General features: G+C 37.2%; 2 protein-coding genes across 2 annotated transcripts; one reads left to right on the top strand and one right to left on the bottom strand.

Moving 5' to 3' along the window:
• The first annotated feature begins 3,705 nt into the window (after positions 1-3,705).
• LOC116100817 (olfactory receptor 480) lies at positions 3,706-4,732 on the top strand. Its single transcript, XM_031384546.1, has one exon. The coding sequence runs from the start codon at positions 3,725-3,727 to the stop codon at positions 4,730-4,732; it is 1,008 nt and encodes a 335-aa protein (XP_031240406.1). The 5' UTR covers positions 3,706-3,724.
• Positions 4,733-12,619: 7,887 nt separating this feature from the next.
• On the bottom strand, positions 12,620-13,715 carry LOC116100815 (olfactory receptor 10T2-like). Its single transcript, XM_031384545.1, has one exon. The coding sequence runs from the start codon at positions 13,692-13,694 to the stop codon at positions 12,711-12,713; it is 984 nt and encodes a 327-aa protein (XP_031240405.1). The 5' UTR covers positions 13,695-13,715; the 3' UTR covers positions 12,620-12,710.
• Between the last annotated feature and the right edge of the window lie 2,979 nt (positions 13,716-16,694).

The following is a 16,694-nucleotide window of genomic DNA, read 5'->3' as shown; positions in this document are numbered from 1 at the left end:
TTGCTTTGATGGAATCTGATTTGGTTTTTGTTTTACTATTTTTAAGTTTCATGTGCAAAAAATAACTCCTCAGACAAATGTCATAGATCAGCTGCCCATGTATGAGTCTAGGATACTTATGGTTTTAGGTGTGACATCAATCCTGTTTGGTTGATTTTTTTTTTAATATGGCATAAGGCTGTGGTTGGATTTCATTCTTTTACATTTAGCTATTTAGTTTTCTCAGCCATGTGTTAATGAGAAATTCCATTATCTACTGTGTGATAATGACACTATCTTCAAATATTGCTCAGAATACAGGTGAGGGCTTATATATGAGATTATTAGTTTATTTTTTTCATTATTATTATTTTTTCATATATACAACCTGGCTGAAGTTTCCCCTCCCTCCACTTCCCCAAGATTCTCCACTCCCCCTTCCTACTCCCTCCCTCTTTCCTCTCGACTAGATCTACTGTCCCTTTATGGCCCCTCAGAAAATAGCAGCCTCCTACTGACATAAACCAACACTAGCATACAAAGCTAGAATAAGAGCTGGCATATACCATCATACCAAAGCAGAACAAGGCAACCCAGTAAGGGGGAAAGGCTCCTACAGGTAGGCAAAGGAGTCAGAGAGAGCTCCCACCGCCAGGTTTCCCACAAGAACACCAAGCTACTGAGTCATAACATACATACAGAGGACCTATATCAGACCCTACAGGCTCCCAAATCCCTTTTACAAGTGGTCTGGGGACAGGTGGGGGTGGGAACAGGAGAGATCAGATGGGGAAAGAGACAAAATACTATGAGAAAATACTGGTATTTAGGGTAAACTCCATGGAATCTATGAGTGTAACCTTAGCAAAGACTCCTAGTAATGGAGGACATAGGGCCTGGACTATTTTCTGAAATCAGGCAAGGCCTCAAGTGGAGGGATTAGGACACCAACACAGCCAAAAAAAAAAAAAAAAAAAAAAAAAAACCTTTGACCTACACATTGTCTTGCCTGCACAGTGTTCTAGGACTGGAACCAAGCATAATGGTCATCAAAGAAACCAGAGAGAGACTTCATCCAGCAACTGATAGGAACAGATGCAGAGTCCCACAAACATATACACAGAGCTCAGAAGTCCTCTGGAGGATGGAGAGGAATCAGTGGGATCAAAGACATCGCATGAATCAACTGATAAGGACTCATGGGCCTTGCAGAGATCTATCTTCATTCTTTCCTGGGTCTCTGTATTTTCTTTAAGCCATCACCAAATCGTTTTAATCACTGTAGCTTTGACACATCCTTTGGAAGCCTGGAGAGATGGCTCAGCCATTAAAAGCTAGATTCATGAGCGATCTCCCAGCAAGGCAGCAAAATAAATGTGGGATTCTTCTGAGGAACAAGTGTGGACTAGGATAATTGGTTTAGTAACAAACAGAAGAAACTCTTCAAGTAGCTGGAATTCGCAGAAAAAAAGGGGTATCTGTGCAAAGTAAATTTGAAGGTTATAAAGACTTGGATAACAAAAAGCTAGATTGATGACCAAAATGAAACTTTAAAAACAATTGTGACACTTCAGCCATGTTGTTTCTCAGTAAAATGTTGACTGTTTTGAGGGTTTTGTGAGTGAACATTAATTTTTGAGTTTATATTTCTGTTTATATAAAGAATGTCTTCAAGGTTTTGGTAGGGTTTGGGTGGCTCTATAATTACATTGGATACTGTTAACACTTAACAATATTAAATCTCTCAGTGCATGAGCCAAAGATGTTACACCATTAATTCACATATGTGGCAGTCTTATTCATCACCTTCTTGAAGATGTTTGTGCAACAACTTCCTGTGTTAATTTTTTTCCTGTGTGCTTCATCTTTGTTTAAGCTCTTAAAAATGGGTTTCTTCTCTTGCTCTCTTACTTTCTCTTGCTTTTCCTTCCTCCCCTCTCTCCCCATTTTCTTTCACCCTCTCTCTACATGTGCTCATGGCCAGCCTCTACTCCTCCTCTTCTCTTGTCTTCTCTTGTCTTCTCTTGTCTTCTCTCCTTCCTCTTCTCTCTCTCTCTCTCCCTTTCTCTGCCTCTACTACCCTCTTAACTCCCTTCCCTATGCCCTTAATAAACTCTATTCTGTACTAAAAAAAGAAAGGAAGAAAGAATATGAACATTGTTCTGAGTTTCCTTCTTAAGTAGTTCATAGTCCCTCTACAGAAAACCAACAAACTTGGCTGTTTGGTTACAAGATATACAACTATGACGCTGCATTTTAGTTTTTTGAACAACTATTTGTGGTTTTATTTTTAAAAAGTCATAGCTATTCAAAGAAAATCTACCTCTCCTCATTTTCTTACATGTTTCTTTTACTATATTTTGTCCAATTATCCGAGCTAGGACTTTCAGCACTATTATGAATTCAAGTATCAGAAGTAGACCCACTTTTTCCCCCTGTCTTACTGGGTAAAAGCATCAATTTTTGATCACTAAGTATAATGTTTGTTATGAGGTGAGAATGCACAACTTTTATAATTATGAAAGATGTTATTGTATCCAGACCTTGCTGTTTAAGAAACCAAATTATAAACGTGCTTGTGTCCTAGGCTTTTTAAATTTTTATTGAGATAATTCAGAGACTTTTATTATTCATTTTGTATCACATTAATTTATATATGCATTCTTACATGTTATACATAAACTTAGAGTATCTTGTCTTCTGTTGTTAAATTCACTTTGCTAGGTACTTTGTGGAAAAGTTTTATATTTATATTCAGCATCATTAGTGACCTGTGGTATTGTTTTCTCATAAATCTGTCAAATTTAATATTAGGACAGCAACTATTTAAACTGAAAATTTAATTAAAAAAACAAAAGATGGTGTCATCCAGAGAGGCATTAAAAACAATCATTTTCTGAAAGTTTTCAACTTTGAGTTATTCTACATAATGCATCTTTGTTCACTTTTGCCACTTTCAAGAGAGTAGGAATAGGTTTTAGGAATCTATGAAAGGTTTTCACCAAAAAAGTTGATGCACACAAAAAGCAACTAGCAGATAATACATATTTATGAAAACACAAGCATCTGTAATTTTCACAGTCCAGATGGATTATCAATGGAATTTTAACAAGCAAGACAAGTACTCAAGGGGTTATGTCCCAAAAGGTTCTGTTTTTCATAAACATAACCTTGCTTTACATTAACAATTCCATGCCATTTGTCCTTCTTGTTGAGGCACAGACACAGACTGGTAATAGTTTTTTTCCCTGCTGATACATGATGATTATTTCTCATTTTTGCATTACAAATTAAGTATTAAGTTGTGTTAAAGCACTGATAATTTGTCCCACATTTATCTATGCTTAATACATAGTATTATTATATATATTCATCTTATTCAAAATAAGAATTGTATGAGGTACATGTTGAAGTACCTTATGATGAAGTAATGATGGTTTTTGTGTTTTATATGCCAATTACCTAAAACTCCACAGGTTGTCAGTCATAAAGCCAAAGTCCTGAGTTCACCTACCTTGTCACTGACTTTTAAAAAGAAAAGGTGTTTTCCCCAGTTCAGTAGACCTTTATTGCTCAATGAAATGTAAACTAGCAACATGAGGTTTAACTATATCAAAGAAATATTTTTTCTAATCATGACTGACTATGAATCATTGAATTTTATAAGCTGGAATTGTTTCATGAGGTATCATACAGCAGCATGTTCCTGCATACATGTAACTACCTATGTTTTGTCATTTATATAATGAAAACAATGCAACTGACAATACAGGATTCCATTCTAATAGCTTCTCATTTTTCTTTCCTGACAGAGATGGAGCCTGGAAACTACACAGTGGTAACAGAGTTCATTCTTTTAGGGTTAACAGAGAATGTTACAGTCCGTGCCATTTTATTTGTTATGTTTCTAATCATCTATTCTGTCACCTTAATGGGTAACTTGAACATAATTGTGCTAATCAGAACCAGCCCTCAGCTTCACACCCCCATGTACCTTTTCCTTAGCCATTTGGCCTTTCTAGACATTGGGTACTCCAGCTCAGTCACACCCATCATGCTGAGGGGCTTTCTCAGAAAAGGAACATTTATTCCTGTGGCTGGCTGTGTGGCTCAACTCTGTATTGTGGTGGCATTTGGGACATCTGAATCTTTCTTACTGGCTTCCATGGCCTATGACCGTTATGTGGCCATCTGCTCACCTTTGCTCTACTCAACACAGATGTCCTCCACAGTCTGCATCCTCCTAATTGGAGCTTCCTACCTAGGTGGATGGGCAAATGCTTGGATATTTACTGGTTGTTCCTTAAATCTGTCCTTTTGTGGACCAAATAAAATTAATCACTTTTTCTGTGACTATTCACCACTTTTGAAGCTTTCTTGTTCTCATGAATTTTCTTTTGAAGTCATTCCAGCAATCTCTTCGGGATCCATCATTGTGGTCACTGTGTTTATCATTGCTCTGTCTTATGTCTACATCCTTGTGTCCATCCTGAAAATGCGCTCTACTGAAGGCCGCCAGAAGGCCTTCTCCACCTGCACCTCCCACCTCACTGCAGTCACTCTGTTCTTTGGGACCATCACATTCATTTATGTGATGCCCCAGTCCAGCTACTCTACAGACCAGAACAAGGTAGTATCTGTGTTTTACACAGTGGTGATTCCCATGTTGAACCCACTCATCTACAGTCTCAGAAACAAGGAAGTTAAAGAGGCCATAAGAAAACTGATGGCTAAAACACGTTGGTGGTCCTGAAATATTATTTGAATTTACAAACAATGTAATTAAGTCTGCTCTTACAGGTGAATGACAATGAACTAAGTAAATTTAAGATTATATTTATAATATTGTAAACTTATTAATTTTAGCAGCTCATTATCAGTCTGTTCAGTATAAAAATAATGGATTCACTAAGATACCAACACTTTGTGTTGTTTTTACTTCATCCTTTTTTAAGATTTATCTACTTTATGAGCATAAGTATTTTGTCTACATGTATACCTGTATACCATGTGCTGGCTTGGTGCTCAGGGAAGTCTGAAGAGTGTGCCATATCCCCTGGAACTGGGACTCCTACCATGTAGGGAACGGAAATCAAACCCTGGTCTTCTGCAAGAGCAAATCATGCTCTTAACTTCTAAGCCATATCCAGCCCTGTATTCTCACATTTTTATACATATTTTATTGGATAAACAGTAGTCTTTAGAATTCTTTCTCTGAACCATTTTTCTCTATTTCATTTTTAAAATTTAAAATTATTTGTGTTATAATCAACCCCTTTTGGTGATTACATATCAATTATCTTTGTGTAATTCATTTAAATAAAAGTATAACATTTGATGCTACTGTTTTATAGTGAAAATACAAATATTTGATCAATCTTAATGAATCCTACATTACAAAATGTGCAGTGTTTTCACAGTCTTCAATTTTCCTGAGTGCTGGAAGAACAAACACCTGTGGCAGTAAGATTTTGAAATTAAAAATTTGATAGAAGCCTCATGAATTCTACTTCTTTAGACCTTTTCAGTAATGTTCTAATATCAAACTATACAAATTAAATTATTTTTCTACTCTAAACAATGATAAATTGTTGGTTTCTCCTATGCTAGCTCTCTGATTAAAGTTTTTCCTAGAGGTTTATTTAGAACCAAGCACTATATAAATAATAGGTACCAGAAACCATGATAAGATCTGCAAACAATTCCTGTGTGACATAATAGGAAAGGGAAAGATCACACTGGTCCTTAGAGGGTTGTCCTATAGTCCCAGGCATTTAGTGACTGTGCTGTGTAAACAGATATGATAAAAATTTATTTCCATTAGTGTCTATGGATAAAGAAGCAAGCAACAAAATCTTGAATTTTTTTCCTCTCTGAAATGATATAAAAGTAAGAAAAGGATGATTCTTTGCATGTTAGCCTTTCCAGAGTTCACTTCAGATTTAACATAGTATGCATTGAAACCACCTATGATCCAATATATAGTGCCCCAAGGTAGTTCCTCAGGTGGCTGCAGCTGGTAACTTTCAAATTGAAAAGGAATGAGCTAGGTATATTGAGCATTTAGTCCATGAATGTGAAAGTTTGTTTTCCTCCCTTCATCCCTAACTCCACCTGAATTTTTCAGTTGGAAATGGATCAGTCTATCAGTGTTATTGTTCCTTCTTCTCTACATAAATAGCTGCTTATTTACCTGTGGATGATTAACATTGTGCCAGTAGCAAAGGAAAACATAAAAGACCAAGAGTTCTGGGGGTATAGCTAAGTGAATGATTTTTATGGGAGAGCATAGAATCTAATGAAATATGAGGGCATAAGGAAAAATGAGAAGAATGGAGAATAAATATGCTGTGAAATCCAGACATTAAAGTTCCTAGTGTGACTGAAGAATTTTAGCAAAGGCTCACTAAAGCTATAAATTCAAGTTATTTGTGTTTTCTAAATTTAATGTGCCATGAAGAATACATCATATACACTCTCTGTACACAGTCCAGCTGCTTTTAGTCTCTTTGGTCTTCAGAATGTAAATTATCAGTGTCTAAAATTTCTGCTCTGGGAAGTTCATGTTTAACAATTATCCATATACTCATCTATCTATCTGATGTGCCTGATTAAGCCTAAAATGGTATCATGCACTAGTAGTCAAATAACTGAATGACCTAACCCTCTTACTCAATGTGATAATCACACAGTCATGAGAGACAGATGCAAAAATAAAGTTTAGATTATCAAGTGGTAATGTGTAGCTGTTTAGAAGATGCTATGGAGAGACACAAGGAGTCTTACATGACATGCTGGTAGACTCATTGAGGGGTTTAGATGGAATACTTCCATTTTCTGATAAAATCTTTTCTGGACTTCAGCTTGCCAAAATCAGTCTAGATACCTCCATTGTCAACAGAATGTTTCAGTTGTACCTTAGCCCAGTCCCTCTCTCTGCAGGTTTATCTGGTCATCACATGGCAGCTTGATTCAGCATGAGGAAGACTTGGTCATGATACCAGCTAAAAGATAACACCTATGAGTTTTGATTGTTATCTTGCAGAATTATAAAAGCAACACCCTGAGAAAAGGTATAAAATAGTATGCATAACCTCAGTTTTCCAGCACTGAAGGAGGGAGTTGACTGTTAGTAATACACTGTTAGTTTCCCATTAGTGCCATAAGAAGTTACTGCAGGTTAGTAGCTTAAGGCAGTACAGATCATTATCTTATATCTCTGAATGTCTAAAGTCCAGTATAATTCTTACTGAGATGTAGCCAACAAGGGAATAACAAAAAGCTGTTCCAGAGGCTTAAGAGACAATCAGAAGTCACTCTCTTTGTTCTAGATTTCTTTCTATGTGTTCCCTACTAGTAAAGTTTTATGTATATTTCTTTTTAATTCACAACCTTTAATTTTTTAAATCTAGCCTTCTATTATAAGAACTTTTATCATTCTAACAAATTCACTTTGATAAGATAATTTATTTATCAACTGACTAGTGAATTTCATTTATCTGAGTAATTTAGCATATTGTTAGTTGATGAGATTTTTTTCCAGGGCATCTTTTGGAAGCAACTATTAGGCCTACCCCGACTGAATAATGAAAGATATTTTGTTTTCAAGAAATTGTGAACATCAGAAACCTTTCCTCTAATTACTTCTGTCATTGACTAATACCAAAGATTCAACATTCTTAGTGTCTTATGTAAAACTTATAAAAAAAATAAAATAAGTAAGCTTTAAGTGCACATAAAAGTTTTCTCTAGCCAGGTTTGCTGGAACATGCTTTAATCTCAACACTTGTGAGGCAGAGACAGGTGGATCTCTGGGTTTCAGGCTCTCCTGGTCTATAGAGAAAGTTCCAGGAGAGCCAGGCTACACAGAACCTATCTTGATAAAACAAAAATAAAGGAAAAATGAATGACTAAGACAATCTAGGATTTGAAAACTGAAATAAATAAAGAGGTAAAAGTAGGAAAGAAAATTCAAAGGTAGGCAAAACCATAAAGTGAAGGGATAGAAAAGTACTCCAAGCAAATGGAACCAATAAACAAATGGTACCTGGAAGTGTTGCTATTATAATATCAAAAAAGTAGAGCTCAAATTAAAACTAATCAAAAATAAAATAAAATAAACAGGAACACCTTATTCTAACCAAGTTAACCAAGAAGCCATTATAATCCTAAATATATATGCCCTAACCACTGGTGCACACTATTTAATAAAAAGCATACTTCTGGAATTAAGAACACAGACTGGCATCAACCAATTAATAATAGGTGGATTCCAATAGGGATATTAGCCATTAAGTAAATTATAAACAAGCCACAATCTGTAGAGCTAGAGAGGTTGAGTATAGAGTAAGGGACTGTGGGGGACACATTACCTCTCTGGGCGTAAAAACAGAATAGATTTTATGGGTGGAATGGAGGTAGGGATGCTGGAATGGAGGATCAGATGGGGAGCTGAGGGGGACAGGCGGGAATGCATGAAGTCACAGCTAGAACTAAGGGATATTTACAGGCTGCTACGTAAAACTAGTGCAGCAGAATCTTCCTAAAATTTATGAAGGTTATCCTAATGAAGTCTCCAAAATATGGGGGAGACAGAATCCCAACTGGCCATCTCTTGCTCTCAAATGAAACTTCAAGTACCAAGACTGGGTTATGTCCAATTGAGTTGTTGGCCAAAGGGGTCATAGTAATAAAATTACTCCTAGTGATATTCTAATATACTAATATATCAGTGCCTTCTTTGGCTGTTACTAGAGAAGTTTCTTTCTTCAGCAGATGGAAACAAATACAGAAACCTGCAGATATCATGCAGAGAGAGATAGACCTGGAACACTCAGATCTAAATGGATGGTCTCTAACAAATCACTCCTCTCAATGCTCAGGATACCCTGCAAAAGAAGAGGCAGACAGAATGTAAGAGTCAGAGGTATAGAGGACACCAAGAGAACAAGTACCTCTAAACCAACTAAGCAAAGCTCATATGAACTCACAAAAATTCAAACAGCATACACAGGATCTGCAACAGCCTGCAGAGTCCTGTGAACATACATTATCGTGTTGGTTTAGTGTTTTTATGGTACTCTCAAGTGTGTAAATGAGTGGGTCTCTGAGTCTTGTGCCTTCTCTTGGGCTCTTTTCTTTCTGTTGGTATGCCTTGTTCAGTTTTGATGTGATAGTCTCTGTCTTATTATATTTTAATGTTTGTGTTTTGTTGTTATCTCTTAGAAGCCTATTTTTTTAAAAGACTGAAAGGGGGTTATCCAGATAGTAGAGGAGGTGAGAAGGAACTTGGAAGTGTAGAGGGAGGGGAAAATGAAACTAGGACATATTGTATGAGAAAACAATCTATTTTCTATAAAATATAGGAAAAAAAGATATACTGCTCAGTCTGTAGGAGAAGTGACTATATTTAAGATCTTGACATGTCAGTAAAAAAGTCTTCCAAGCATGGATGGCTAGAATTACTGTTGCCACTCCTTTTTTAAAGGATAATAGGCACCTATAATAAATTTACACTTATTTCATCATTTACTTACTTATGGATTGATATATCCATTATGTATAATATTTTTAGTATTAAAGGAAACTTCAGATATCAGTGTATTTCCCTATAATTATTTCTGCTCACAAATCAATAGCAACAATTCATTATTTTTATCTACTTTATTCTGTCCATTTTAATACAAATTTATATGAAATGCCTTCCAAGTTAGTTTGCTATGCTAGGAAATTCATAACATTGTGTAATTAAAATATCTCCCACCACAGAAGTTATCATCAACCAGCAAAATTACCCAAAACCCTCCCTAGTCAGTCTTGCCTTGTAATATGCTGAGTTCACTGTTTTGATTAGTAGCAAATTTGAGACATTGACATGTCATAAGATCTATTATACTCATAAGATTTCTTTTTAGAAAGTACAATGTTTTATTATTTTATCTTTATTATTTTTGTTTCTATGTATGTATATTTGTGTCTCTGTATGAGTATGCACTCATGAGTACAGGTGCCTACAGAGGCCAGAGGAATCCTGGAGCTAGAGTTACAGGTGGTTTTAAGTTGCCTGATGTGGGTGCAGGATCTCATAGAAGAGCAACACATACTTGTAACTGCTGAGGCACTTCTCCAGCCCAACCACAGTGTTTCATACATTTGTTCACAATAATTTGTGTTCTTTTAATTAATGTTATTCCATTGTGTGAATCACTATTATTGATCAACCAATCATCTACTTATGGGAATTTGAACTATTTCAAGCTTGCAAGTAGATAAATATAATATGGATATTAGAATGTAAATTAACAGAAAAATCAGTGAAGCAAAAAGCTGGTTATTTGGCATCTATCTTCTAGCACTGAGCAAGACTATCAAAATGGGATACCTATACATACATATAAACAATTAAAGAGAAAGAAGTCGTAGTTTGAAATAAAGCAAGGAACAAGTGAGGGGTGTACACAGGAGTGTTTGGTGTAGAAAGGTTGACCAATAATAGTGTATTCACACAATGGAATAATATTAATCAATAAATGAATACAAATTACTGATATTCTGAACATGTGTAAAAAACTATGGTAGAGCTAGAGATATGTCCCAGCAGTTACAAGTATGTATTGCTTGTCTAGAAGACTCTGCACTCACATCAAAGAAAATAGGAAAACAGTATTTGACCAAAGTGTCCACAATAATTATTGTATTAAAAATGTCTGTTCATAATCCTGGCTACATCATCCTGGGAATCCAGAAGAAAGACACCCAAGTGTTTGAACCCAGGCTGCCTTGTGGTGAATGAAAGAAAGACACCCAAGTACCATGTGGGAACCACTATGAAGGGCAAATGTGTGGTGGAGGGATAGAAAAAGAGAATACATGGTGGAGAGGTGAAAGCAGAAATGAAACTGAGGGTTTTGCACACTATAGAGAAAGGTGGAACTGGAGACTCCGTGGTGGTAAGGAACAGATTTGGGAGTCATGGTGAGGTCCTGGGCTGGCTACCACCAAGACCCATGTCCAGGTCCATGGTCCTGCTATAGCTATGGTCTGGGTAGATGTCTATGACCACGGTTACTACTAAAGGCCAAGTAGATGTTCATGGTCTGGGCTGCCACCAGAGACCATGTACATATCTGAGGGACTTGCTGCTACGGGTGGAATTGCTGATCTGAGTGGCCTGTACCACCACCTGAGGCCATGGGAACATCTAGGCCAATGCTGCTGCTGGGGGTCACGTCTGGACCTATGTTTCTATTGCAGCTGTTTAATATCCACAGCCTGTGTTATCACCAAAGGCTATGTAGATGTCACTGGTCTTGAATGCCACCTGAGGCACTGTGCTGAGCTGGCCTTGCCCCTCAATGGCAGACACACTAGGGAGAGCTGGCATGACCCCTAGCCTGGTAGCACAGTACAGCTGATTCTAGTAGTAGGGGTGCAGGTAAGCCGACCCCAAATGTATAAACACAGGAGAGCTGTCCTCATCTCTAGTCTTCCTAGAGTGGCTTGGACGAGGTGCCCTCCTCCCCCCCCCCATTGCAGCCTGTGGCAGGCAGAAGAGCTGCCCTACTCTTAGCCAGCTAGAACATTCTGGAGAACAGGCCCTGCACCTCAATGGGCAGCACAGTAACACTGACCCTGGTGACAGGCCTGTGAGTGAGACAACCCCAGGGACATGAGAGCAGGAGAGATGTCCCTGATTCTCACAGACCTGCAGCATTGAGTGAGCAAGCATAACAGGAAAAGTGCTGGGATAGCTTGCCCTCATGGTATGGGTGTAGGTGAGCTTGCTGGCAGATCAACTCAGCTACTACCCAGGCCCAGATCCAAAGCTTTGAATTGGCCCACTCCCAATAACTACCCCATCTATGATTTACTGGAACATGTGAAAGGGCCAGTTCTGCCTATCCAAAGCTGCAGGATCTCCATGACACAGGATAATGACAGGATATCCTAGTTGAGGCCCTGTGACGATCCAGTATAGATAGAGTAGTAGAAGCCAGAGTCCTCCAAACAGACAAATGACCCATTGCAATGAGCATTTATGAATAAAAACTTGTAGACAAAAATAGTATACTAGTATACTGTATGATATACTGTGACACTTCAGTTTTCACAAGACTTTTTTATTCTATCTTATTTTATTTTATTTTATTTTGTGGAAGAGGTTGCAAGAGCAGAGGGTGGATGTAAAAGGATGGGGAAATGAGTGTCTGTTGATCTGAGGACTTTATTTATCAGTTTATTTTTGCATGAATATATCCATTATATTTAAGTTCTGATTTTAATAGGAATAAATCATTCTTTTAATTGGCATTAACTTTTTCATTATTATGATTATACCTCATTCTCTGTTCTGTCTTACAGAGTTTATACATTCTCCTTCATCAGCCAATCGCACTGCTAATTACTCCTCCCCCCTCATCTCTTCATCTTTCGTTTTTCTATCTATATCCCTAGCCTTCTTTTTTCTTCACTACTGTTTTCTTTTATTTTTCTCACTAAGATAATTATTTTATTTTTTGCCAAAGCAACCATAATCATGAAAATAGTGTTCCAAAGAGTTCTGATATGTCTGTTAAAGGTATACATGTACTCATAAGTGTTTTAAAACCATGGTATATTTGCTGTAGGAAAATGGTGAGACCAAGACAATTCAGGCAGGTAGACAATACTTTAATTGCTTTGTACATTAAATAATGTTTTTGATGGAAATACCCAACTTCCCACTGTTGTTGTCAGTGCTCAATGGTTGTTCTTAAATGTTCAGGTTTTTTAATTACCAAACAAGGTAAAATTTTATTGATACTGTCTAGTACCTTCCTCAGGGCTGTCTGCATTTCTTTGTTTCTTAGGCTGTATACAATGGGGTTAAGCAGAGGTGTCAGTACTGTATATGTGACAGCCATCAGCATGTCTTCACGGAAGGAGTCATTGTTCTTGGGTATCAAGTAGACAAAGCAAGCAAATCCATAGTGCATAGAAACAACTGTGAGGTGAGAGGAGCACGTTGAGAAGGCCTTATGCCTCCCCTGTGCAGAAGGCATTTTTATAACGAGCAATACTATGAAGACATAGGAAATCATGATTAAAACAAAGCTTCCCACCAGCACAAATGCAGAGAGCATAAAAATAATCATTGCATGATGAGCAGTGTAATCACAGGCAAGGTGAACCAAGGGTGAAATATCACAGAAAAAGTGCTGGATGGTGTTGGAGTCACAGAAAGACAAGTTGAATATAATGAAGGTGATGCTGAAAGAACAAAAGAACCCAACAATGCAGGAAGCTGTTATGAGCTGAAAGCAGACCTTTTGGGTCATAAAGATATGATAATGCAGTGGGCTGTGGATGGCAGTGTAACGGTCATAGGACATGGCTGCCATGATGAAACAGTTGTTGGCAGCTAGTCCAAAGAAGAAAAACATCTGAGTGGCACACTCAGGGAGAGAGATGGCCTTGCTCTCTGATAGCAAGTCTACTAACATACGGGGCAGGATCACCATAGTGGTGCATGTTTCTGAAAAGGACAGAGCAAAGAGGAAAAAGTACATGGGAGTGTGAAGGTTGTGATTGAGCTTGATGGCCACCATGATGGATGAATTTGCTAGGAGGATGCTCACATGGGAGAGGAGAACCACAACAAAGAGTAGATTCTGCAGTTCTGGGAAACCAGAAAAACCCCACAGAAGGAACGTGGTCACTGCACTGTGATTGCCCATCCTCTAGGTGGCAGCAATTTTGACCCAGAGATGAATGTGTGCTTAAGGTCTAGGTTCTAAGATGATTGTGAGGAGCTTCTGCACTGATGCTCTCAGTTATTTAATCAAGACTGTCCAGTTGTATAAAACAATTGAATAAAGGAACCTGAAAAAGGGAAGGGAAGGGCATTGAAACAACTCAGCAGATAAAGATACTTCCAGCTAATTATGTGAGTTCAATCTCAAATACCCATATATTGCAAGTAAAAAAAAAAAAAAAAAAACTGACTCCCACACATGTTCACATATGTACCATGAAATATGTTTACATACACACACACTAAGTATAGCACAAATAAGGAAATGAATGCATGTGTATATGCATAAATATGAACCTAACTAAATCAAGCCAGGAGCCTAAGAATTGAGGGAATGCTTTAAGTATGAAAATCTGCATGAAACTCACAGAATGGTCTCAAATATGTTCTTAGAGTCTACTCACAAAGCATTCTGTAACACTTTTTTTTCCTTTTCTTGATCTGCACAAAAGAAAACAGAGAATATAAATGTCTTCAGTCACTTGATTTTGATATGCCACAGTGTTAAAATATTTCTCATCTAATGTTGTCCTGGTCCCTCAGCATTATTTATTAACCTATTATTAGAATACACACTGTAACTTAATAACTTGCTTTCAAATTGACATGATTTTTTAAAATTCTGTTGAGATAAAGCAGGAAATGCTAAAGAAACTTTTTTCAGTGTGGTACTGTCACTATTTGTATTCTCCACCACCTAGTGATTCCTAGTGAATGGATTTTGCACCAATGACCAGGTCATATGAAGAAATGAAGTCAGAATGTGTGAGTTCCAGGTTCTTAGCTTAGTATAGTAATTGAATGTAGAGAAGTTATAAAATCCATAGTTTTAATGTATTAGTTCTTTAAGCATAGCATAATTTTTAGGTACTTACAGAAGTTAAGGTCTCATCATAGTTCTTGTCCAATACTTAGATGATATGATGAACTCAAATGAAGTTAGCATGATCTCAAAGACACAGGTTCATTCCAGAACTGCAAAATGTTGTCAAGGTAATATGATGACCTCTTAATTTTTAAGCAGAACTCACAGTGCCCTTTCTAGCTGATGAAATTAAATATTTCTCTTTGCAATGTAGGTATAAAAAGAACAACTTAAGTTCCTCACACAGTCAGAGTTTCATCTTGTCTGTTCTTTTGGCATACTATCTATGAAGAAAACTAGGAAAGGAAATTGCCAGAAACTCTCTCTAGAGAATTTTTCTTTTTAACCTCATCAACTCTTGAAGGTGAAGGGGAAAAAAACTTTAAGAAAGTTGACTAGAAAAAGAAGGCATGGAAGACAAATAGAGAAAGAGATGCTACTAAAAATTATCCAGTAAGACTCACAAAGATTAAATTAGAATGATAAAAGACAAACCTACATTCTTATTTGAAAAGTTTCTATTTTCTAATTGAATTGTGGATTTAGGTACAAAATATAATAGTAGCAAAGCCAGAAAATGGGCACATATGGCATATTAACAATATGTCACAATATGTTGAAGTAAGATAGTGCTATCTCATGGAATCCTCAGAAGCCATGTGGTAGGGTTAGCAATTAAGATTTACAAAGAGGAGATTTAAGTTCAGAATGTATAACTGTCTCTTAGAGGTCATTAATTCACTCAGATATGTGAATTAAATTCTAATGGTATTCCAGAACAGTCAATACACAGAGCAATAGATCTACTTAAGCAATCCTCACTCAGACTCCAAGGGCGTGCCCTCAAGTTCACCCCACACAGACTCTTTCTTTGGAGGTTTCTTGGTCAATTTACCATGAAAGGAAAATTGTTCTGTTTATATTGACTGAGATATAGTTCACTCTATATGAGCCTCTGTACTAACTCTTATAAAAAATTGTTCCTATCTGTATTTGGCAGTACATGCCTATAATTCCAGAACTTGGAAGGAGATGAGCAGATCATAAGTTCAAGGGCAGTCTTGGCTACATAGTAATTCCAAGATCAGACTGGACTAAACAAAATCTTGTCTCAAAAACACAGCTATAACTTTTTCCTGGTACATCTTAACAAGTAGGGGTTTCTTTTTGTTGTTGTTGTTGTTGTTGTTGTTGTTGTTTGTTTTTTCAAAACAGGGTTTCTCTGTGTAGCCCTGGCTGTCCTGGAAATCACTCTGAGACTAGACTGGCCTTGAACTCAGAAATCTACCTGCCTCTGCCTCCCAAGTGCTGGGATTAAAGGTGTGCGCCACCATTGCCCACCACAACTAGCTTTTTGTTTTGTTTTATTTGTTTGTTTGTTTGTTTTTGGGTTTTTTTGGGGGGTTGGCTGGTACATCTTTAGTGTACCAACTATTCTTCCAACTATTTAATAAAACATTTTCCTTTTTCATACTGGTAAGTCCCTTCCATAATTACAGAGCTCTGGTTGATGATGTCTAGATCTGAGTAAAACCTACTGGCCTGCTTTTCCCCCTATATCTATCAGCAGGATGAATACAGGGGCCACCTCCTCCCATTCAGGTTGGATACCTCCTTCTGATGTTTTAAATGTCATAACTGCACTCAGGTTTTGTTTCCATTACGGTTACATTTTTATCCTCATTATAGAAGATATTGTGCCAATAACTCCCAGTCCCTAAATTTTCAGTGAACAGGTCAATGTCCTCAAAGCTGCTCTAACACCAGCTACTAAAATGACCCTTGTTTATGAGGAGGAAACTGCAGCTCAGAGAGATGTCTTACCTTCAGAGGTGACAGAGTTGGTATGTTTACCTGGACAGTATATTAAAGCAAGGTGTTGAGAGGATGGATAACAATTTACTTGCCTCACTACCAACAAAGGCTCCTCCCCAAACATATACTTTAGCATGAGTTTGTTCAACTGTCCATCTTCATTTCTTGTCAACCACATAGGAAAAACGGGCACTATTTCTAAAATGCAACACATTCTTTCTTAACTTTTCAACTTTACACATT

This window comes from Mastomys coucha, unplaced genomic scaffold, assembly GCF_008632895.1.
Source record: "Mastomys coucha isolate ucsf_1 unplaced genomic scaffold, UCSF_Mcou_1 pScaffold21, whole genome shotgun sequence".
Taxonomy (NCBI): Eukaryota; Metazoa; Chordata; class Mammalia; order Rodentia; family Muridae; genus Mastomys; species Mastomys coucha.
The sequence above is the reverse complement of the archived record's forward strand: the minus strand, read 5'-3'. Positions and strand labels throughout refer to the sequence as shown.

Bases quoted from the DNA above. Each gene is read 5' to 3' on its own strand.
- LOC116100815 (XM_031384545.1), bottom strand. From the start codon at position 13,694: ATGGGCAATCACAGTGCAGTGACCACGTTCCTTCTGTGGGGTTTTTCT.
- LOC116100817 (XM_031384546.1), top strand. From the start codon at position 3,725: ATGAAAACAATGCAACTGACAATACAGGATTCCATTCTAATAGCTTCT.